At 36.5% G+C, this 25,068-nt stretch overlaps 2 protein-coding genes across 2 annotated transcripts in view; both read right to left on the minus strand.

Annotated features, from left to right (window-relative positions):
* The window catches only part of cntnap2a (contactin associated protein 2a), a 410,290-nt gene that overhangs the window by 238,003 nt on the left and 147,219 nt on the right, over positions 1–25,068 (minus strand). The window contains exons 2-3 of the mRNA XM_082183874.1: positions 22,934–23,044; positions 5,268–5,461 (exon numbers count right to left, since the gene is read on the minus strand). Coding sequence (XP_082040000.1) covers positions 5,268–5,461; positions 22,934–23,044 — 305 coding nt within the window. The remainder of the gene's footprint in view (positions 1–5,267; positions 5,462–22,933; positions 23,045–25,068) is intronic.
* LOC309508789 (uncharacterized protein) overlaps positions 1–25,068 on the minus strand; it is a gene marked incomplete at its 5' end in the record, with an annotated part of 237,159 nt that overhangs the window by 174,264 nt on the left and 37,827 nt on the right. The gene's annotated exons all lie outside the window — the stretch shown is intronic.

Below are 25,068 nucleotides of genomic sequence, written 5' to 3' on the forward strand. Positions count from 1 at the left end.
TTCAAAAGTGTGTAGAGCAGAATGCAAGGAGGGTTAATGACAGGAAATGCCTGAGAGCTGAGGTGGTGATCATGACAATGCTAACACATTCCACGATAATTGTGACTTTGAATAAAACATGCATTACAGTGCCTTAATGTGTAATTATGTAATGTGACACCCAAATTGATTTGCATTAAAGTCCTTTCTCTATAGAAGAAGTGTTTCCAAACTAGTTTTTCTCAACATTTGAAGTATCAAAATATACTGTTAAACGAAAAAATATATATATTCTGGCAGCAAAGTTTACAGATGTATTCTGTCAAATTACAGCAAATCAATTAGAAAATGTCATGCAATAAACTGTAAAAAAATAGAGCACATAATATGTTCACCATTACTTAAATTCAGTGATGTCAATTGATTAAATAAAAATTAACTAATTAATCGCACATTGTTCTGTAATTAAACTGTAAATAGTAAGTTACTTCTGTAAATAAAATAAAATTGTCAAAATCGCGAGTCTGTTTAAATTTCATGGTTTATGACACTTATAATTATATAAATTTTTTATACATAATTAATAAATTATATAATTTTATCTTAAACAAGTGAGGAAAAAGTGGGTTGAATCCAAAAAACTGAACAAATTTTAGAATTGTTATGTGAGAATAAAACAAGCATCAACTGCGATTTGATGTTTTTGATCGATCTGATGTTATTGATCAAACCAGATCAAATTACTTTTTGAATGATCTGGATTAGGCTTTATGCGTTCGCGGCCATGTCAAACTGTGACTCGCTTGCATGTTCAAGGGTAGCTTACGTTTGTTGCAATATGCAAAGACTGAACATTTCACTGTATCAAACTCTTTTTATGGACCCTAAATTCTATGAAATTTTCACATTTCCATGGCTTTGTCACAAAGGCAGTTACATGCAGTCCTATCAGACAAGCTGCTCCACTTCGCCGTCGTCTTCTGATATTTCCTAATATTTCCTAATACAATAATATTATTGTGAAAATAGTAAGCTGTAAACTAATGAATTTCAATAGTCTCATTGCTCTCTACATTTACAAATATTTGAGATGCAAAAGATATGATATAATTTGCGATATATGCAAAATTATGTATGGAAACGGCTCAAGGGCAGATTGTTTTAGCAATACAACAAAACTTATGCGACAATGCAATTTTTTTAGGGATGACGTCATTATGCACACCAACGGTATCGATAAAAGGCCAGTTGAATGGAAACAGACTGGAGACAGGAAATTTTTTTTCCGCACTTTCATTTGTTTGTCGATAACAAAACTTTACAGACAGCGCGCCAGTGCAGCTTTAAGTTGGTTTTTTTGCATCTTATCACGATTAATGAATTATACTGGCTGATCATATACTGAAGCACAAAGGATGACAGAAAAAAAACGGATGCGTTAAACTGAAGAAAAAAAGAAAAAGCGCAAAATTAACGTAAAGTTAATTTTGACAGCCCTACATAAATTACAGCATATTATTGTTGATAATTATTCATTAAAAGTGGAAAAAGAGTTTCCAAACAAGCTTTTCATATCCCTTTAAGTATCGACAATTTATGCACTAAAGTTAAATGGAAATTGTGTCGACACAATTCCATCAGCTATATTGATGAACATTTTGACACGATACATTCCCCATGTAAAGGCTTCTTGTTGAAAGCAAAGACAAAAACAGCCGTAAGAACACTCATCACTAAAGGTGGTGTAAAGCGGCAAATCAAAGGTGAATAAGTGGATCCATCATGCTCTCATGAGGAAACGTTGCACCACCAAAACGTTACTCTTGATTCGCACGACTTTTCAGATGACTTTTAAATGTCACTCTGGCATCATATTCAACTTATTAAACTGGATTAAATTACCCAAGGCTAAACTTTTAGGGTTGAAATAAAAATTATATCTGTCGTCATGTCATTTAATTCCTGTAATATGTTCTGTCTTCTGTGGAACATAAAGTCTGAGCTGTTCTTTTACATTCACTTTTACGCTCAGTTTAAAAAAATAGACAAGCATTTTAAAAGAAGTCCATTGTACTTCTGTGATTTATACAATCTTCTGAAGCCATTGCTTTGGGTGAAGAACAGATTGAGCTTAAAGACCTCAGCTGAAGTGATGACTGACACATTGTTATTTTTGATAATCGACTGATAGCCTTTTTGCAAAATGGAAATACTTGTGTGACATTGTAACATTTACAGATAAGGATTTAGCAGTCAAATGTAAGTTATGTGAGGGAAAACTGTGGTCAAGCAGCTCACTCTGTGCTCTCCGGTATTTTTCAGATGTGTTATGTCCATAGAAATGCATTATGCACTGCAGTAAAGGGACGTAATTCCTGGATGTTTTCGGTGCACAGTGCATATATGCGATTAATCAAATTCGTTGTCGATTATTTTCATTATTGATTATTATTGATTAGTTGTTGTAGCCTTAGAAAATACACTGTCATGGGTAAGAATCGTGTTTGGATTTATTACAGTTCGTCACAGATAAGGTTTGCTCGCAGATTTATTAGCCGACTGGCTGTATAATGCTTTCATTAGAATCTCACAATCCATAAACTTTAACATTCACGTTTGTCGGTGTTGTCAGATCATCAGCACTGTTTTTTTCTTTTCTTTTCAGAGCTGAGAGAGTGTGTACATGGTTGCCAGATTGAGAATATTAACCCTTTCACGAGTAAGTTAAAAAAAAATTCTAACTGACCAGAGTGAGTATTTTCAAGGGCATCCGTTATTTTAGAACATTTCCCCTTCTTGTTTCCATGGCGACGTGTCATGCTTGTCACGTGACACACCGCACACACAATAACACTGTATGACAGATGTATAACTTTTATTTCCTTTTTCCTTTTTTATTCAAAATATTCACAAACTTGCTTACCATGTCATCAACTATTTGGTATTCCGATTCTCAAATATGTGTAAGTGAGTGTGTTTTGTCGTTTAAAAAACCTTTATAAATGATCTTGATCTTGATCTAAACCGTTAGATGGGCGCCACCATGTTTTGTTTGCGCCGCAGTTAAGAGAGTCCTGTCAGTCGGATTTACAGCACGTGAATTCATCAGTTTCTCCCAAAATACATGCAAGGAAGTGGCCGGTAAACTGGGAGAAGAATAGAGACAACTTTATAGTTACTTCCACTATGTGTGTCTGATATGAATAAAACATGTCGGCAAATTATATTTTAATAGATTGTTATTGCTGCTTCCATAGACATCAGTGTGTATTTTACAAACTCCAAATGCATTGTTTTACTAGTGCTTATGTCTGTGCTTAAACCTAAAATAAAGGTTAACCATTGTGTGGTTGAAAACACTACATAGTTGTGATATGACAAGCGCTTAGCACGTCCATCTCTAGCACAGTTTGAATCTGACAGTTATGTGACGTCACTGTACATTCTAAATCCCATATGTGGGACCATACTCTCAGGGGCACAGAAATAAAATCCCATATATGGGACCATACCGCTCAATGGGCAGAATTATCTTTTTAAGAGAAAAGCCCCATTTGGGGTATTTATTATCTTGACATCTGGCAGAACAAAGCAGGATGCAAGAGAATGGAAATAAAATAAATAAAATTCTGGAAAAATAATCAGCAGGGCAAATATTGTGCCGATTATTTTTAATTCATCGAGAGAAGCAGAATATATAGAACCTTTTCTTCCAAGAGTATAGGACTCCTTTTGAAAACTTTAACGGTTTTTACCTAGTCTAAAGTCTAGTCTCAACGTCAAACTTGGATAGATCAAATGATGAAATCATCTGAAGTGAGCTGAGAATGTCCAAGAGCAAAAATAAGTTGGTGCAGGATAAAAGACAATAACGATTCCTCTTTAAGACCACCCTGTGTGGATCGCTGGTTGGTCCAGTAATAATTCCTCTCCCCTCTGCTGTGGGTACTAAGCACAGTGGTACATCAGCCTGAAATCAGTCTGTGAAACCGTCTTTTTCTGGATCTAAGTGCTTCCTTGATTGCTTACTGTTGATTAAAGCACCCAGGAAGAAATCAAAGCATCCTCTTGACTCATTGATCTTCAGTCGTCCTTGGTGAGCTCAGTATGTGGAAAAGCTATGCTAACATCCTGCCACCATAACCACAATGTCTTACGAATATGTCAAGGACCAATCTTGAATCTTGATTTCATATTGTAATTCATAACATTTCAAACATTAAAGATGCTACTGTCTAAAAAAAAAAAGAAAAAAGAAAAAAAGCTTTATATGTAAACAACTAAACATCAATTTGATTAAAATGTGAATAAAGATCCATGATGAAGACCCCGGTTATATCAATCTTCAAGAAAAAGTAGTTTTATTCTACATGAAGTGGGTCATCAACTCAAAGGAGCTGAAAAAACACGAGACAATGACAAGGCATTGTGCAATTTGGAAGTTACCACAACGTTCAATATAACATTTAGCCAGTGCACAAGGTAAAAAACAAATATAAGTACATGTAAACAAAACAAGCAATATAAACCAAAAAGAACAAAACAAAAGACAAACAAACAGCTTTTTCCTGAAGCAACAGCCGTTAGTAAACAATCATCATGCATCCACACTACTAAGTGTCAGTATAAAGTACAAGAACACTAAGATCAAGAAGAGTCAGTGAAATACAGTGAAAAAGAGTCAACTGAGCACCACCTCTGTTACATGTATGCTCTGTCTTGTGAGTTTTTGGTTCAGTCCCTGTGACCTAGTTTTCCCCAGTCTGTCTAATTAGCAATGTCATTCACCTGTGCCCTGGTTATCACTTATCTCATTAGTTCTAGTATATATACTCCCTGTGTCTTTCAATCCTTTGTCTGAACTTGTCAGTGTATACGTGTTGTGCTATGTTCCTGCCTTTCTCTGTGTTTGTCTTATGGATTATCTAGTAAAGATTTGATTTGTGATTCATCTTCTTCTTCATCGTGTGTTTATATACAACCCATACGTGACAACATCAGAATGATTTCTGAAGGATCATGTGACACTGAAGACTGGAGTAATGGCTCCTGAAAATTCAGCTCTGCCATCACAAGAATAAATCACATTTTAAAATGCTATTTTAACTCACTGTTTTTACTGTGTTTTTGATCAACACTGTCTCAAATCACTGCAGCATTGGTGAGCTTTAGACATTTAAAAAATGTTTTAATTAAATTGAAAGAATCAAATCTTACCGACCCAAACCTTTGAAAAATAGTATCCAACACTAAAAATGACAGTAGGCTATATGAATTATGATATTCACCCAGATGTTGCCATCTTGATGGTATGGTTTCCAGTTTCTGCCTGTGTCACTGTAGAGCAGCCGGTAGCGTGTTGTCCAATCAGAGCTGCTATATCGACCCTGCGTGGCGATGGCTGTGACCTGTTTTCTGCTTCCCAGGTCGATCTGCAGCCACTGGTAATGATCACTGTCCAACGGAGACCAGCCCCCCGCACCTAGAGAAAGAGCACAATACTCAGCATCTTGTTGTATTGATCTAAAATCTTTGTGGTTGTGTCACACAGGGGATTGAGGAAAACAGAACAGGAACAAATGTTTTAGATTTTTTTGTTATACATGTTCTTTTCAACGTTTTTTTTTAAGGGTACAAATTGAATGGGTCGATAATCTACAAGAGCTTTGTAATTTATCAAAGATAATCTGTTATGGTGTTGGGTCTATTGAACTAACTGGATATATTCAAGAGGAACATCTGTATTATTCTGTTCTCACTTCTCTTGGAAGTCTAAAGAACAGATTGCCTTACAGATGTTTTATCTGTGCTTTTAGCTGGAAGCTTTTGAACATTTGTTAAAGGGATATTTGAAGGATCATTAAATATCATAAATCCAACCATTAATATTAACAAAACGACCCCTTTTTAATGCCTCCCTGTGCCTTCATGACCCCTTTTCAACCCCTCATGTAATTCCTACAGTACTTCAGGCCTGCCTTATGAACACATAGGGCCTCCTTCATAGCCTATCTTTGCATATGAAATAATAATAATTTGCATTTCAACATTTTCTACCGCAGGAATAAAAAAAAAATTCAAAAAAAAAAAAAAAATCATATCTTTAACACAGAAAATATTATATTACAGGCTACAACACATCAAAATCATGAATCATAAATTCATAATAGCTTCAAAGAGTTTACTTTAAATAGCTTTATCCTAAGAGGGTCTTCTTTCTGTCTGTTTTATACTAAAAGTGTTAAAAGTGTAATTTCCATCACAAAATAATAGTAAGCACAACACATCATTTGAGATATGTTGGAATATTGTGGAAATTTTCATGACTTTCAGAAAGAAATTAAATAAATAAACAAACAAATAAATAAACAAACAAACAAACTTGTGATTTTACAGGAGCAAAAGTGCCTATAAAGAAACACCCAGATATGAATACTCTATAGTGAAGCCTTTTTATTTATTTATCTGTACTTGTATTGGTATGACAGACATGAATTGGACATTGTTTAAACTGAGAGTGCCTAAATGCAAAGCTGATGTTTATGTCCCAAATAAGTTTTTTGTGCCCCCGATCCGATCTGAATCATTGAATATTGAGTATCTGCCTATACAGAGTTCCGATCCGATAAATGTATTTTTCAAGTGCTTGGTGCACACTTTAAGCACATTAAAGTTATTAAACCCAATCCAGTGTATACAGGGATGTGCAGAGAGTTTCTCAGTGGCTCAAATGTCAAAAAGGGGCAACTTATTTCGACACCCCGGGTTGTCAGTTTGCGCAAAAAACTGAGTATTTCAGCCATGGAAGCCAGCAATGAACAGAGTCAGAGATAGCAGATTCTACCAGACCCAAAAAGCCTCAGCATCCATCTAAAAAGTTATATGACCAGAGAGGCATATTAAAACGCAGATAAATCAATGGATCAACTTAAGGCTCGTCAAGCTGAGGAGGAGGGAGCGGGGCAAACAACTCTCCAATATTTTGAATTTGGACTGCAGTACCCATTTCAACTGCTAGCTGTCAATATTACATACTGCACCTTTAATAGCAGTGAGAAAACCCACTTAAAGGTGCATACCGCCACCTACTGCATGACATCTGTGTGACAGTTGACGTAAAGGATCGGGTTTAGGATAGCCGATACCGATCAGTTAAAAAATAGCTATTTTTTAAATAGCGATTCTTGAGATCGGCTCAGGACATCCCTGCTTAGAAGTAAATCCACTCCATTAAGGTCCTTACTATCTTCATAGTAAACATAAAGCAGAATGACACTGCAGCCAGCCAAAGAGAGAGTCAGAGTGAGGACATAAAGTGAGGGTCAGCAGTTTAGGGTGTCCATGGATCAGTACAAGACAGAAGCTTAAGAGAGTGTAAGGGAGCCAGGGGACATCCACTCCACTCCACTGCCACCTGCAACCTGCCACCAAGGCAGATGTTCTGAGGAGATAAAGAGAGCAGAAGAAGGGCACTGGAAGGACACCAGACTCTGAGAAAGAAGGGGATAAAATAGGTAGACGGGTAGGCAGAAGACAAAATAGCTCCTGGAGTTGTAACGTTAGGTCCAGATAAAATGAAAATAAAAACACTCAATGAATCTGATCAAACAAGAAAAGATAGAACTGAAGAGATGAAAAATAAATTGCATTATGTTCGTCTAACCCTGCCTGATGGGATATCTGTGTAGCCTTATAGATGTGGCACGTAGGACTTTGTGATGATAATGTACCTAGGCGATGATAAATCATATGGCATAATTTTTGAATCGTTTACCATCTGCTAACACGCTGACACTAAAGGAAAGAGACTTGCAACCTACGTGATTTGCTATGCCCATTTTAGTGATTTGTTTTTGCATTGCGTACTTGTGACTTCATTGACTTGACAACATTAATCTATTTGATCACTTCTGGATTCAAATGTACATATGAAGATCCACACATTACATTTGCAGTATTGGTTTCTTATACAAGATGAAGCAAAGCGACGGACAGGACAGTATCAATGGGAGTATGCTGCACATTAATCACAGAATTATCTGTCTGAACTCATAATTAAAATGCTGTCATTACTATTTTATCATTTTCATGCTTGAAATTTTGCCTCAGCTTTATTTGAAAACTTCATCCACCATTTGAATTAAAGAAATGGTTAATCCAAAAAAAAAAAAAAAAAGATCTCCAGAATGTCATCATCTATTCACACTCATGTTGTTCCAAAATCCAAACATTGCTCTATATCAGCAGGGCTGTGATTCGTCAGGTCAATCTTATATTCATAATCACAACAATTTGTTTGAATGTCCTCTGAGGAAAGCACTATATTTGTCTTTGTCCTTTTAACAGTTAAGGGGATTTCCAATGAAAGCACATTTCAATGCATTTGTAAGTTGTGTCTTATAAGGTGTTGTTTAAAGTATAAAAAATCTCCTTGTTTACGACCTTGTTTCAGTCCCTTTCAATATAAAAGTATTTGCTACTGACTTACTCATACACACAGGCTTTGCTGCCATAATGGCACAACAATGTAACTTTCACTGAAGTCGAAATCACAATCACTAACAGACCCTTTCTAAATAACAGATATGGTATGCTATTTATATAAAATATTGGTTGCACTTTATTTTATGTTATCAGTGATTTCTGAAGTGTAATTATTCAAGCTCAGACAGATTTTCTTTGTCTCAAAATTGTTCATTAGTGTTTATGCATCAGTAAATCAAGCCAGTGACTAAACGATCAACTTCACATTGTTTCTCCTAGTAGCATGAAAATAATCTGTTATTCAAATTGTGATTAAAATATATACAGAAAGCGGTCAAAGAAAACTCCCTTTACAATCGCTGAAGCTGTCAATCACACAGCGTGAGTTTATCTGGATACTTCCCAAAACTCCCGCTATGTAATCAATGACGCTGTTACACTGCACAATGAAGCTCTTACTGTTTTTAAATCATGTTTCCACTGTTATTAGTGAAAGCATTCGTTAGACTGCAGAAATCGCATTGCAATGATGAGATCACTGCATTCACACAATCAACAGACTGTCATCTGCTCAATGCTCATCACTGCAACCTTTCATTTAATGGGAATAGATCTAAATATATGCTATAATCGACACTTCATGATTCGTTAATCTCAACAGCTGTACTAGTAAAAACGTAGTAAAAGTATTTGAGAGGGTTCTACATGTAATGCTTATTTCATATGCAAAGATGTCAGCGAATCACAGCAGTGGCCGTTTTCACTGAAGTCTCACAGCAGACAGGCCCCTTCAAACAGAGCGTTCAAATCAGAGGACTAAAATGCTGTGAAAATAGCCATTTATTTCTAAATTGTAAAAAAAAAAATATGTAAAAATCATACTAACATTATAACTGCATCTCAGGAAACATTTTTAAAAAATCACTTAAATGACTTTTAATGAGGTCCACAATCCACATCGTACCTTTGCTTCATCTACAGTCGTCATCAGCAAAAAAATTCCTTTCTACGAATGCATTGGTTGGTTATTTTCCCACTCTAGCTAACATGACGGCTTTTTAAACGGAAATCACAATTTTATATTTCTTATTAGGGGCCAAGCACTGAAAGTGCGTAGGCACCTCTTGAAAATGTTGGCGTTACTATTCTTCTTCTTCTTCTTCTTCTTCTTCTTCTTCTTCCGTATGGAAGTCTATGGCAGCCCATTGAAAGCAGCACTCAGTAGCTTCGGGATTTCTTCGCTGTATTCTCGCTTTTTGCTCGCAGGTTTCTCTCTAGAGCTCCCCCCACAGCTTCGGAATAGATATTTGACAACACTGTTGTAAAAACTCGTTGGTGATTCTCAGACACCAGAGTCTATAGATCAACGACATCAAAGCAGATGGGACATTCTTTAAAACGTCTTCTTCATTTGGGTTCGGACAGCGTGAGGGAGCGCAATAATGACAGCATTTTAGCAGATTTCTTTTGGCCGTAAAGCAATTGTTTACATCGCGAGACCTGATATCACGCGAGACTTCCTGACGCAGCGGCCGGCGGCCCGCCGGCTCAAAGTTGCAAGTGCGTATTTTCTGCTCAACGACCACCATTCAACCCGAAATAAGTAATATAACCATTCCAATGACTCCGAAGCTGTTCAGTTAAGGTAAAAAAAGTTACTTAGTTCACCTTGAACTGCTTGCGGGAAAGTTATGATCATAACTTGTATATAATGTATATATATGTATATGATTTAGCACACTGATAGAGGACAGTCTGAACAGTCACCATAGCACATTTGGAGTCTCTAACTCAATCCCTCTAGCGCCACCAACTGTCCAAAGTTTCACTCATGTTTATGCTAATAACTTTTGAACCATAAAGGCTAGAAACAAAAGCCTTATTTCCTCTGATTCCTAGCCATTTTTCCAAGCCAATTCGAATGCACACTATGACGTAATTTACTGTCATGGAAATCTTTCCGCCATTTTGAATTCTCTGAAAAAACAACTTTTTCGAACTCCTCCTAGACGGTTGCTCCGATTTTCATGAAAATTTAACTAGATCATCTTCAGACCATGCCAACAAAAAGTTATGGAATTCAAGTTGATTTGTCAAACCGTTCTCAAATACTGCGCACATTTTTTTTGTAGCGCTTGCGAAAACAGACATAAGGCTGTATCTCCGCAACGCTTTGTCGTATTCAGACCAAACTTGGTACATATCATCACAAGCATGACTTGAGGTGACATGCTGTGTTTCGGCACAGCGCCACTCACTGGTCCGGAGATATGAAAAATGGCTATTTTTGCTTATAACTTCTGAACGATTTGTCCAAAAATCATAAAAGTGGTCTCGTTAGATTCAGGGCGTCATGCCGAGTCGACTAATATCTAATCTTCCCATATCGGCCATTTTGGACGTCGGCCATTTAGAATTTTGTACTAAAATGCTGTATTTTATGAGCGCATGAACGTATCGTTACAAAACTCGGTATGGGTCATCAATACGATGCCCTGAAGGAGCCTGATAAGTTTCGAACCAGCGCCACCTAGTGTTAAAATTTATTTTTCAAATGCTTATAACTCTAGGGGCCCTATTTTAACGATCTGAAACGCAAGTGTCAAACGCAAAGCGCAAGTAACTTTGTGGGCGGATCTCCGGTGCTGTTGCTATTTTCCCGGCGGGATAAATGCCTCTTGCGCCCGGCGCAAATCTAAAAGGGGTTGGTCTGAAGTAGCTTCATTATTCATAGGTGTGGTTTGGGCGTAACGTGAAATAAACCAATCAGAGTGACATCTCACATTCCCTTTAAGAGCAGGCGCGCTTGTTCTAAAGCGGATTCCTATTATAACGGCGGATTTGCCAGGTGCGCGCCAGGAGCGGTTCACAGCCGAGGAGACCGACGTTCTCGTCAGGGACATTGGGGATGGAGAACTTTGGGCTGGTACTCGATGTGTTTACACCGCAGGAACCAGGGTCTAAATGAAGTTCCGGGTAAATATTTCCCCCTCCGATAGTCCCTGCTCATGAGGTAGAACTTTTTCAAAGTTCAGGAACTTTCAGGGGTGGGACTTGTGCGCTGCAAGCTGATTGGTTGTGTTCACAAATTTACTATAACAGGATTGAAATAGCGCTTTGAGGTTAGTAACAAACAACTATTTACAAGACTGTCACTATTTATGATTGATAGACGGGGTTCAGGCTTTTTTTAAGCGTATTTGCGAAAGAGGAAATTTTTGCGCGTTCGTCCCAGGCATCTCACAATAACTGATAACATACGTTGTCTAATTGTATACGCATACGAGCTTTCTGAACACGCTTTAGTATCAGTGCTCGTCTATTTTGTTTTGTTAATTACCTCGTTAGTAAACCAATACATAACTGCAGCACAGTTTGAATCTCCTCCATACTTATTATAAATGTGGCGCTCAAAACTGATTACTGTCCGTCGCAGACTGGGAGGAGCAGTTGCGCGTAGTTTACCTTCCCGGTACTTTAGACCGCGGTGTAAACGCAGAAAGCAACCGGTCTGGGGCAAAAAAAGTTCCTGGGACAAATTGTTCCGGGTAATTTCGGTGGAAACGCGGCTTAAGTTAGATGTATGCTTTTATAATAAATTGTCTATCTATCTATCTATCTATCTATCTATCTATCTATCTATCTATCTATCTATCTATCTATCTATCGTAATAATGTATGATTTGCAAAAATGAAAACTGCTGCTTCTGTGTAGATGAGAGAATCAAAGTGCGCGTTGTGCACACGCTACATTGATTATGGCCAAGCATGCGCCCTTAAAATAGCATATGAATAACATGCGCAACACGCCACTGACTTTAAACAATTTTTTCCTGGTTAGTGGCGCAATTGTTTTCTAAACCTGCAAAATAGCATGAAGGAACGTTTGCGCCGGAACACGCCTCCTCTTTGCGCTGAACCGCCCCCGGGAGCGCAAGTGTATTTCTTAGTTAACCGACGTGCTTCTGTGGAGGGAAAAGTCCGCTTTGCGCGGGTGCAAAATAGGAATGATGCAAGATAGGGCCCTAGGTGTGGTTGACTTATTTTCACGTGAGTCATCTCCATAGGTTCCTGAATCCTTGCCTAATCCAAAGATACCAAACATGCTAGGTTTCGCCTTACTGTTTGTGTAGCGTTGAGATTTAGCGCTTAAAAAGCATTTGCCAATATCTTCGAAACTGTTAGACCAATCGAGACAAAACCACCGTAGGAAGTTTGAAAACATAGGTCGTTGGCTATACACTAATATCCAAATTTAAAAATGTTGATAGTAAGTGGCAAAAAAATCCAAAGTCGCCCATGGGTATTTTTTTATGCTCTCATACAAATGTCTATAACTCTAAAACAAAATGAGATATTTTCACCAAATTTGACACACACATGTATGGGCTCACTCTGAGAACACATAAAAAAAGCGGTGGAACTGCACCACTTGGTGGCGCTATAATAGAACAAAACAAAGACATTGCCATTAATTACAATATAGTATCATGATATTAAATGCTACACTTTACGAATGCACTGTGACTCTTCAGCTATCAGGTTAACCATAAACGACATTAGCATTAAGATAGCTTAGCATGCTAATCTGGTTAACATGCTTTTGTGTGCTAATTCTTACACTTCCTCTCCTCTGCAATTTGGTAAGTCAGCGTCAACTGAGTGGCGCAAGCTGCTAAACCACGTGCCACGAGCCCCAAACCATTCAGGTCGTGGGTTTCTAATCCTGGGTGGCACATGGCCAGACCGCAATAGGTATTGTGGCCAGAAGTGGTGCAAAGGTGCTTCAGTTACAGACATGGTGTCTATCTGAGAAGGAACTCAATAAATAAGACATGTGGCGCATATAAAAATTATTCATTTTGAGTTGATTCTCACTTGAATCATGGAACATCGGCATTTTGGTGAATGCATGTCTTCCCACTGGCGCAACGAGATAAGTGACAGGCATCTGATCAAGATAGTGGGTTCGAGTCCCGTGTGGGATGACTTTAGAAAAATTGTGTGGAATATTGTGTCATTTCGATTCCTTTATTATTCAAGCGTTGCATTAATCTCTTTCTCTTGGATTAGAAATAAGTATGTTTTTGTTCATTCTGTGTTCATTCTCATCTGAACTTCTGTTCATTTTGAGTTCATTTTCACCTGTATTTCTGAACCAGCTGTTTTTTATGTATGTTCAATTTCTATTGTTTTTGCTCTTCCTGCTCTGCACAGCTGTTGCAGCTGCTTCAGGGGCTTGGCCCCGCTTCGCTGCTTGCAGCTATATTTTTGGTATTGTAATTTCAGGGAAGAAATAAATAAAACAGACATTATTGAAATCTGGGACACTGATTACGTCTTGCGGGACGCGGGAAAAATCTCCCAATTCTGGGACACTACTATCTACATAACAGCAGAGAGAAATGCTGCAAGCGGAGTGAAACAGTGAAACGGTTCCCGTGGTGATACCGTTAGAATATCGCATGGCTGGAAAAGGCTCTCAGCAAATCAGATTCGAGAATCAGAACAAACTGTTGTATTCACAAATTATTTGCCAAGAAATTAGCAAAATTTAAGCAAATCGACTACTAAAAAAAGCCATTGCAGTCTCAGAAAAAATATCAAGGACAGAATGAAGTTTTTGGCAGAATGTGGGAAGTTGTGTGTACTGTACATATATAAATTATATATATATATACAGTATATATATATATATATATATATATATATATATATATATATATATATATATATATAATAGACAGAGAAAAATATTCCCAGGAAACTAATTTTAACTTCATAAGAATGCAGAAGGAGAAAGAAAGAGAAAGGGAAATAAAGGACATGGATCACTGCTCACATTCCTTATATTAGTCTCAATCTCATGCATGGACACATTGGTATTCAGCTGAGCTTGGGGTACATGACTGAATGCTGGGGGACTGAACCTTTCTACCCCTCTGTCATTCACCTCAGTTTTCCCACCTCTCCCTCTCATTAGTTTCCAACAGGCTATTTTGTTTCCCACATACAGCCACCTGTCCCTTCCCATCTCCAGCTGTGAGGGCCAAACAGGTTTCTGATGAAGCGAGATTTGACCTTTCCCTCAGATTCATCTCACAGATGAACTGCTGCTAAATAGATGCCCTTCCTGCTGAATGAAAGCGGAGGACTCAAACCTGCAAACAAGTCTCAAACCTGATGTATGGATTTGAGATGATGCCGAGGGTGGGCCCCGAAATGACTGTGTGCATCTCACACACCACAGCAATGTGATTACAGCTGACCTTCAATAGGCTATTTGCTGATGTAAATCCATATGAAAAATGTGAAGTGATGGATGTGTTTCATATAGTGTCAAGGTCTTTGGGAGACTGAGTGAAAGATGTGTGAGCTGTGTCATAAATGCGTATTAAAGCACTATGCTTCCAAAAAGATCTAATGAACAGCATGAAAACAGCCAGAATTTCACCTTTGTTCTTGAGGAGGGGAAAACGGGATCATGTAGGCCCATTTCTATACTTTATAATACACAAAGGCAGCATAAATTAAAGTTCTGGCCTATCCTATACAGACTATACAAAACGATGGAAACAATGCGATGGAAAAAATCTACTAAACTAGAACAACCCCATTTCTATTGATTGAACAGGTCCAATCTGGCTTTATCATCCTACTTAGGTCATCCATGTATAATTATATATATATATATATATATATATATATATATATATATATATATATATATATATATATATATATATATATATATGAAGAGTTCAGATGTAAAAGCCTCTAAATGCCATCTGAAATTTTCTTATAGAATGATAATTTTTATCAAGCTTGTATATTTAAGTTCAGTAATTTCACTTAAATGACAAGGTAATCTTCATTGCCATTTAAGTGAAATTATTGAATTTAAATATACGAGCTTGATAAAAATGATCACTCAATAAGAAAATTTCAGATAGCATTTAGAGGCTTTTGCATCTGAACTCTTCATATATATATATATATATATACACACACACACACTACCGTTCAAAAGTTTGGGGTCAGTAAGATTTTTTTATGTTTTTAAAGGAAGTATCTTCTGCTCACCAAGGCTGCATTTATTTGATAAAAAACTATTAAAAAAACTGTAATATTGTGAAATATTATGACAATTTAAAATGACTCTTTTCTATTTTAATATATTTTAAACTGTAATTTATTCCTGTGATCAAAGCTGAATTTTCAGTATCATTACTCCAGTCTTCAGTGTCACATGATCCTTCATAAATCATTCTAATATGATGATTTGATGCTCAAGAAACATTCATTATTATTATCAATGTTGAAAACAGTTGTGTACATTTTTTTTTTCAATTCTTTGATGAATAGAAAGTTCAAAAGAACAGCATTTATTTAAAATAGAATATTTTCTAACATTATAAATGTCTTTACTGTAACTTTTGATCAGTTTAACTCATCCTTGATGAATAAAAGTATTGATTTATTTTATTTATTTTCCCCAAAAATAAAATAAAAATTCTTACTGACCCCAAACTTTTGAACGGTAGTGTTTAATGTTACAAAAGCTTTAGATTTCAGATAAATGCTGTTCTTTTGAACTTTCTATTCATCATAGCATCATGAAATAAAAATTAAAATAACTGTTTTCAATATTACTGTTTTTGTTTGTATTTTTAATCAAATAAATGCAGCCTTGGTGAGCAGAAGATACTTCTTTTAAAAACATTAAAAATCTTACTGACCCCAAACTTTTGAACGGTAGTGTATATATATATATATATATATATATATATAGAGAGAGAGAGAGAGAGAGAGAGAGAGAGAGAGGTGTTGTGAATTATTTAGTCTTGTAAGTATTGATGCTGTTTTTATAGCATCTTATTTTCAATTTTATATTCAGTTATTAAAGTTCTGTCTCAAATTTTGTCTTTATATAAACTGAGAAATGTTTTATTTGTACTATAAATAATTAATTAACCACACCTCAAAGCTATAGGATATCGACTGTATATGATGTGACTTCCCATCATATAGATGAATCGATGGATGGAAGGGTGGTCAGGATGGATTAAGAATAGGATATCACTACCAACTGTCACCCATCAAAGTAGATAAATAACAATTCTGCTTTCTATTGATTTTGTGCTCTCTTTAAAATACATTAGTAAGGCTAAATAATGCATCATTGGTGGAGACAGAATGTTGGATGCTGACATATTGGCATTACCAAAGTCCCTTTCAAGGAAAGTCTGTCCATTCGGCGGCCATATTTGCAATACCTCCGGGCAGCTATTTCAGGCTTCCAAGACCAAGTCCTATCTATTTGAATGGGGGAATCCTGAAATTTCAAATAACATACGTAAGGGAAACAGGTCAATTTATCACAAAGGGAATTAATTAATTAATTTATAGGGAATTTTGAAAGAAGCGTTCACTTGAACGGGTAGTAACTATCAGCTCTGCAGTGGATTAATATCCAAACTATAGTGAAAACACTATTTATTAGCAATAGCAAGGTAACTAGATCGGCAGTTTAAAACATAAAATTCGTAAGCACATAACACATGGCACTTCTCTTATAAACAAATATATAAACAAGGCTTTATTGAGTATTCTAACACATAAAACTACTATCTAACACACGCAATTTTCTCACGATTTAAAAATAGTTGGAAACATTTGGGATATTGTAAGTAATCAACTTAACAAAATATATAACACTGGCCTTGAGATTTTGGGATATTTTAATGCAAAATTCTTACATATTGTACCTTTAATTCACACAATTCACATTACCAGATTGAAGTTCAACAGAGTTCAATTTTCCCTGCAAATTTCCAAATTTCCAGTGGCTTGGTCAAATGCAAAAGAGATAATGAGAAGGAGATTGACATGATAATGATTTGAGAAAAGGTACTCTGAAGTTGTAAAGCCACCAAGCCAGTAATAACCGTTAAACATTACAGTGGTCTTGTAGGTCAAACATTAAATGTAATTTCCCCTGACTGATTCGCCAATCGAATAAATAAACCTGAGATCTAAAAATATCCATCTGCTGCAAGTGGTCCAAGCAGTCTGTGATTGAGATCAAATGCACTTGATTAAAAATAAACTTTAATAAACTGTCAAGGAAAAGAGGCCAACAATTTTATCCAATTTTTGTTAAAATGTCAAAACTTTTGGCAGTGCCATAAAATGACAAGTAAAATAGAAAACACACACACACACACACACACACACACACACACACACACACACACACACACACACACACACACACACACACACACACACACATTCACATGAGTTGCAGAAAGAAAGTGAGGAAGGAATGAGTTTTAAGAGTGAAATGATGAATCCTAAGTTTCTATGTGCACTTTGTAAAACCTGACCTGAACGAACTATTAATCATCAATTTAACCCTTCCATTGTTCCTTAGGCGGGGTTATTAAATTTATATCTTGCATTTGTGTTCCTTGCATGTAGATTCCTTTTGTCGGCATCCTTTGCTCAAAAAGGGGGTTTCCCTGGTTCGTTGATTGGCTGGTGGTCTTGTCTTCTGGAACAACGTTCTTGGGAGGCCAATCAAGTTGGTGTGTTGGCGGATGAATGAAAAGTCTTGTGGATGAAGTTTGAAGTTGGAAGTAGGCTTTGCTGTTAAACTGTTGACCGAAACTTTGCTGCAAAACTTAACTTAGAACCGAGACTCTCAACGAAAAAGAAAAGCATATCGTCTTTGGTTCAGATGTGCCCGTTTCTCCTAAATTACACGTTATCTGAGTCACTTAACTTTCTCGCTGTAGCAAAGTACAATTTAGACTTGGTTTACTAAGAATACAATGCATTTTACACAGATTTCAGTCATCTTCTGAGTTTTGAGCAGACGTTCATACTGGTAGGAAACAAAAACTTTCAGTCAACCATTCAATACTTAAAGAAACTGCATGAGGTGATCTAGGCATAATAGTCACATATAGGTTGTAGACATGATATAGAATTATGCAGTTGAACGATGTTTGATTATAAGTCCATCTAGCATTGTTTTAAAATTATCTAATGCATTTTGATCATGTAAAAGCAGTCTATGTGGTTTTTTTTTTAAGAGATTTCCATGAGAGGTAATTCAGAGGTCTTTAAGAAGAAAAAGGTCTGTTTTGTATATCTGTCTTCAAACAACCTCTGGCATTATCTTTGTGGGACTCAAGCTGTGCCATCTCCGAACCAATCCGTCTTTTATGAACTACCTAACGTTGGCAACATTCTTCCTTAAGCTAGGCTCATGTTTTTGAAGCTTGCATGGCCATAAAGTATTTGTAATTGTTTTGTTCGAATGAACAATCTCCGATCTGCTCTCAGATCTCACATTTATTTAAAATCAGCAACAAAATCTGACATGAAGTGTCCCATAAATGTTGTTTATTATGCTCAAATAGCATTAAAAAGCTTTTTTTTTTAAGCTAGTCGAGCCAATGTGCATGTGCAATCCTAAACACGGGTTTTCTATGGAAACCAGTTTCTAATGGCAGCTGCAGTGACGCAACGACTTTATCAAACAACAATTGGCTCTTTTACTTAAAAGGCGGGACGAATTACGCCGTATTGCGTGGTGCAGTTTGTCCCATTCATTACTAATATAAATGAACTGTCTTTCTATATCTATAGTAATATTTGGGATTACCTACAATAGTCTTGGCATGATGCTGCTCATCTAACTATAACTAATGAGCCTTCTTCTGTGACATCATCATCCAGGGTCCCACAGCATCCTGTACTTTGGCACGACTGGGCACTTCTGATGCTGTCAAAATTATCTTTTCTTGGCTCTCCAGTTCAGTGACATTGGAAACGGTCACAGTCATTGTCCTAAAGCTAATTATATTTAAAAAAGTGATTTCAGCGGAACATGTGCTGTATGGATGTGGATTTCATTAGAGAGTCCACAGTGTCATTGCTATTCATGATATTGAGTAAAAAAGAGAAAAATCCTCAGTGTATTATATAAAAAAATGTCATACTCCATCGACAGGATGAGGTCCAGACATCACCCCATTATTCAGTCTTAATGACTAAATAACTTTATGCAAGATCGATGACAACTGCATATCTGCATGGGAATTCTGGGCAAGAATGACACAACTGACAGGAAAAACCTCTCTTCAACTCTGATAAGGCGTCATTAACATGCATTGGCCTATGACTTTCATACAGTAATAAGAATCCAATCTCTGATGATACTGGGGAAAAACATGACACATATCACCAAGACTTGCAATAAAAAACCAACTCAAATCTGAGTGTTTCTTCAAGCATTACTCACCTACGTGTCTCTAAAGTACATTGGGGTTGGTAAGGGAGAGCTGCCATTGTGCACATAGCTGTCATGCCATTGATATGAAACCTCATGTGTGCAGACTGGCAGGTTGGAGAACATGTTCACTGGACACCACTGTGTGGCTTTCAGAGAGACTGGGAAGCCTGTGTCACTATGCTGACTGCTGATGGAGGCAGTGCCAGAGGGCATATCCCATTGCTTATTCTCACAAACCCCACCAGCCTTCAGTGAGAAAGGTGGTTGAATTGAAACACCAGCCTTACATACACCTGGAAGCTGCTGTTACCACTGTCATCTGCCAATCTTGTGTGCCTCTATGCTGTCTGAACTGTTATGTCCATCAATGAAGCAATCATTCTGGTTATATTACACAAAAAACTATATCTAGTTGTTAAACATGCCATCCTCCTAAATACGTTCTATGCGGTATTAAAGGAGTAGTTCATCCAAAAATAACAATTCATCACTCACCCCCACATCCTCACAAACCTGATTTTATTTCTTTATTTAAATTTTTGTTTAAGGGGTAGTAATTTTATGTGACCTTATTTTTTATTTTCATTTAGCTTTTGTCACAAAAACGAGGAAGAACAGGATCTTTGATACCAAAACTTAGTAAACTATACTTCTCACATGCTATACCATTGACCCAGACCAACAAACACTGAGAGAGAACTGAAGGCTTAAGTACACAGTGCAAAATGAGATAATTAACGAGGAGATTGAAAAGGCACAGGTGAATGGCATAACTAATTAAACAGACTGAGGCAAACTAGATCTCAGGACGAATCAAAAACACAATGCAAACAACAGAACAGGGTATACTCGTTACAGCTTTATTTTCACTTCAGCTTTAGAAATTTTAGAACTTCAGCTAAAACTTGTTTATTTCAGTTAGTAGCAGAGGCAGCATTTCTAGTTTTTTTTTTTTTTATCAATTAATTTTGATAGTTTTTGTTAACAATAACATAATGATACTATCCAATACCAACAAAAAAATCATAATAATAATAAACATCTCTAAAATCATCCGATGGCCAAAATGTTAGAAATATATTGTGCATCCGACATATAATATTGATACAAGTTATCACAGAATAACGACTCGACGCAAGCTATGAGTTTTTCGGTGAACTATTCATGTAGGGGAGCGCGGGGCACAACCTAACGCGGGGTTAAATGTAACACGGACCTTTTAAATAGTTAGTCAGGGTCAAGCAGGCTGTGTTTCCGCTCTTTTTCTCTCGCTGCCAGAAGACAGTCTCCCGCGGATTTGTGGAAAGTTTTGATAAGATTTCGTGAAGATACTGGACAGAGTGTTTTGACACCATGCAAGTAAATATTTTCATCATATGTTTTTTTTCTGTTTCTGAGTTGGGTGTGTACTTCACCAAATCTAACTTTATATTACCTTAATCACTGTCTTGTTGGCTAAAACATACCATTTTGAAACATGTCAGCAACTCGTTTAACTGTTGGCTAGGCTTAACACATTTTTTACAGAGCGGGGTTAGTTGTAGCACAGTGTTACAACTAAGCCGCCAAGTGTACAACGATAATGAAATGAAAAAAGGGAGCCACACAACTTTTCACGTTTGAGTATTTATTTATATATTTATTTGACCACAATTATCTTTGTTGGACTTTCACAAACAATGTTGGAATTTAAATGTCAGTATGATTTTTTTCACATTTGTTGCATTGATCATTTGTTTATTTATTAAGAATATAGCCAGTTTTTCATGCAATAAACCCTTTAAAATGTGATTTTAGGCTCGTTGTTATTATTATTATTATTAATAATAATAATAATCATTTTGCATGCAGCTGCCACACACAAATATAATTCAATTGCAATTACAATATTTGACGATTTTATTTATTGCAAAATTGTGCAGCCCTGATTTATGTGTGTTACACACAAGTGTTACAACTAACCCCTCTGTCTGTTACAATTAAGTTGTACCATTTGCACTTCTGTCACTTTCAGTGCAACTGTACGAAAATGGTAGGTCCTAGAAAAAAACTTGAAGTGTTCATTTGTAGCAGAGATGTGTATGTTGCTTGTAAAAAAAAAAAAAAAAAAAAGATTAATCGAACTTAATTATTTTTTAATAACAAGCCAAAACCAAAATGTGTTAGGTTGTGCCCTGCTCTCCCCTATGCATGAGCTCTGCTTGACAGAATAAACAACCAAAAATGAATTAATACAGACATTCAAAGAACACCCATTTATTCATACACAGGCAGTACTGTTTACAGAGAGATAGACTCCTCAAGGAAGAAAGATTTATATGCAGCGTACACTGTGCCTAAACGCTTTTAAAAGAATTTGTAATACAAGGCAGTTACAGTAGCAAATGAATATTAGAGGGTTTTTGTATATAATACAGCCAAGTGACTCATTGAGCTTGTAAATAACATGCAATTTAAAGCCTTTAAAATCAGTCCCACGGCCTCCAGACTCCCACGTATAAAACATCAATTTGAATCCGAATTTGCTCTCCCCTGAGAGTCTATCAATGCAAAAAGCAAGCAAAATTCTTCTGACACACATTTAACAGTGGGTTCAATTCTTTCTACATTTGCCCTCATTAAAAAAATTAAAATAAAACTTGATATTGTTCTGTCGCAGATGCCAAATTAAACTTCAGAGATGTCCTACGAGGACACGATAACTTCCATTTTAATTAAACAACATTTTTAATGAGTGGCGAGGAACAAAATGAAAATAATAAATATGTGAATTATGCACATATCACCAAGATAAATCACAGCGTTGCCACATCTGTTGTAGATTTTCGCTCAATTAGTCCTAAGCACACAGTGTTTTCCGAAAGCACAGTTTGGCATAATGGGATGAGCCATTGTAAGCCAGTAATTCATGCCTGAAGTTATTGAAGTAATGACATTGCGGTGCCATATAGTGCATGAATGTTTATTGAAATGACACAAAACTATATCAAGTCTGAGCACCTGTGAAATTGAAGTTTGTAATATATTGCTGTCATAAAACAACAGCTCAAGAGTGTTTATTGAGGTATAGTGTCGAGAGAAAAAAAAGGTCTGCTCATTCTGCAATTCACATTCGTGGGTGTGAATATGTGTATGAGAAAGTATTATGAAAATGCTTTACAGTACCTCCTCTTTTGTTTAGCTTTGCGTATCCAGGTGCATAGCCACTAGTGAACACTGAGGAGCTGGTGAAGGCATTGTGGGGGAGAGGTGTGACCAGAGCTTCATCACATTTTTCTGTAGAAGAAAAAGAGAGAGAGAGAAAAAACAAAAAAACATTACGATCACACGAAATAACACAACATAAAGCAGTGAAGCAGCACTTAAATTTCACATTTATTTTAGGAGAGTGAAAGCACCCTTGCCACAAGATGCAGGAAGAAATGAGAGATGCCAATGTTTACTGAGCTGAGATACACATCATGGCAGACCTTTTCTGACTGCAGGCTCCATTAACACCAGCATATTAAAGAGTCAAAGCATTTGGAGGATGGAGGCTGTGCTCCCGCTGGTCATTACTCAGGTCTGAGGGCTTCACGGTTACAAGGCTAAAATGCCAAGACAAGTAATCTTTTCCAGAAGATATGAAGAAAATTAACACTGAGCTGGTTTAGTCATCATGTTCATGAAAACACAAGATGTGTGGCTTGATGTGTTGTAAAAATTTTAATTATTAAGTGACGATTAGCTTATCAATTGTTGATCAGTTCCAGCAGGATCAGCTATATGTTCAGTAATACAAGTAGTGGGCAACGTGCGCAACCAACACCCTCAAATTATAAAAGTGTAGCACCAGGACTGGCATATTCAACAGCATGTCTCTATAAATAATGATAATGTTCACTGCAAACACTGTGATAGAGTGTTAAAGGTAAATGGCAACATGCCCAGTGTAGCAATGTGTTATATACTATGTATAATGTATATATATAACTTTATATTACGTATATCATAATATTTATTATAATAAATACAATAAATATTTGTAATACAGAATATTATATAAAATGTTCATTATGTTATTGTAAATTTAATACAAAATCCCGATACTTCAATTTATCTTTCTTTTTATTACATTTAATTGTCAATAAAAATAGGCTATATCATGATTATGGTATTATGTGGAATCGTCAGTGTTTAGTGATTTAATGGATTGCTAATTTTTTTTACAATAAACCATGAAAATTCCTGAAAATTGTAATTCCTAATGTGATGCATACACTGTAAAAAAAACACTGTTCACTGTTTTTCAGTGTACACTTGACATAAAAGTGATTAAAAAAACATAATGAGACAACAAGCAACAGTCCAGATGTGTTTCCAAATGTGTACAAAATAAGATTTGATGCTGTTGTCCTTTCTCATACAACAGTGTATGCCAAACTGGACAACTATCTGAATGACGAATGGCAAGAAATTATATGACATGCAAAGACAGCTTCCAGACACAAACTGTCCCAGAAGAGCCACAGCAGAAATGACTGATAGCGGCAGTTTGGTGTATTCAATATGAAAACACATCCGCTATATTTGCTTTCAGCCGTTCACTAAATCAGAAACCCTGGACGGAGGGAGGACTTGCTCATACTGTATGTGAGAAGGGTAGACACATCTGACATCTGATTCTAATGAGCATCTGCCATGTTCAAACAATATTTAGCTATTTGTCTCCAAATCCCAAGTCAAATCAGTCTTTTGACCAGGACTATCAAACAGAAATGCATTCACATATGGCTGTCTAAACCAAGATCTACATCTTTTATAACTCTTGTTCTCACCAGGAACAATCCCCATTACTCAGAGGACACACGAAAACAGTACACTCTGTCATTTGTGCCTTCTCAACCTGTTGGTGGATAGCAGAAGTACCCAATTACAGTTGACATTATAGTGTCAAACCGGCATAATTACTGTCATCTGCATTGCATTACAGTGACAGATGGAAAACAAACAATTAATGATTTAAGAAAATAAAGCATTTTAGTTTCTCTTTAGAACCCAGTGCTAAAATATGTAGACTTGCTTCAGGGAGTAAAGATGAGCATCCAATCATCTACGTCAACTGAAAAAACGGTAGTGCACGTCCTGAAGACTCAAATAAGGCTATGATGATACTAAAGGTCTGTGGTTGTTCACTCTAAATAAAGTTCAGCGAGAGAAAGGTAAAGAGAAGTTAGAAAAGACAGAGTGCAAAAGATGCTGTAGTTTAGTGGTTAAAGATCTTGGCTGGCAACCAAAAGGTTGTAGGTTCAGAACCCTGC

Source organism: Leuciscus leuciscus (genome assembly GCF_965113295.1).
Source record: "Leuciscus leuciscus genome assembly, chromosome: 11".
NCBI classification, from domain to species: domain Eukaryota; kingdom Metazoa; phylum Chordata; class Actinopteri; order Cypriniformes; family Leuciscidae; genus Leuciscus; species Leuciscus leuciscus.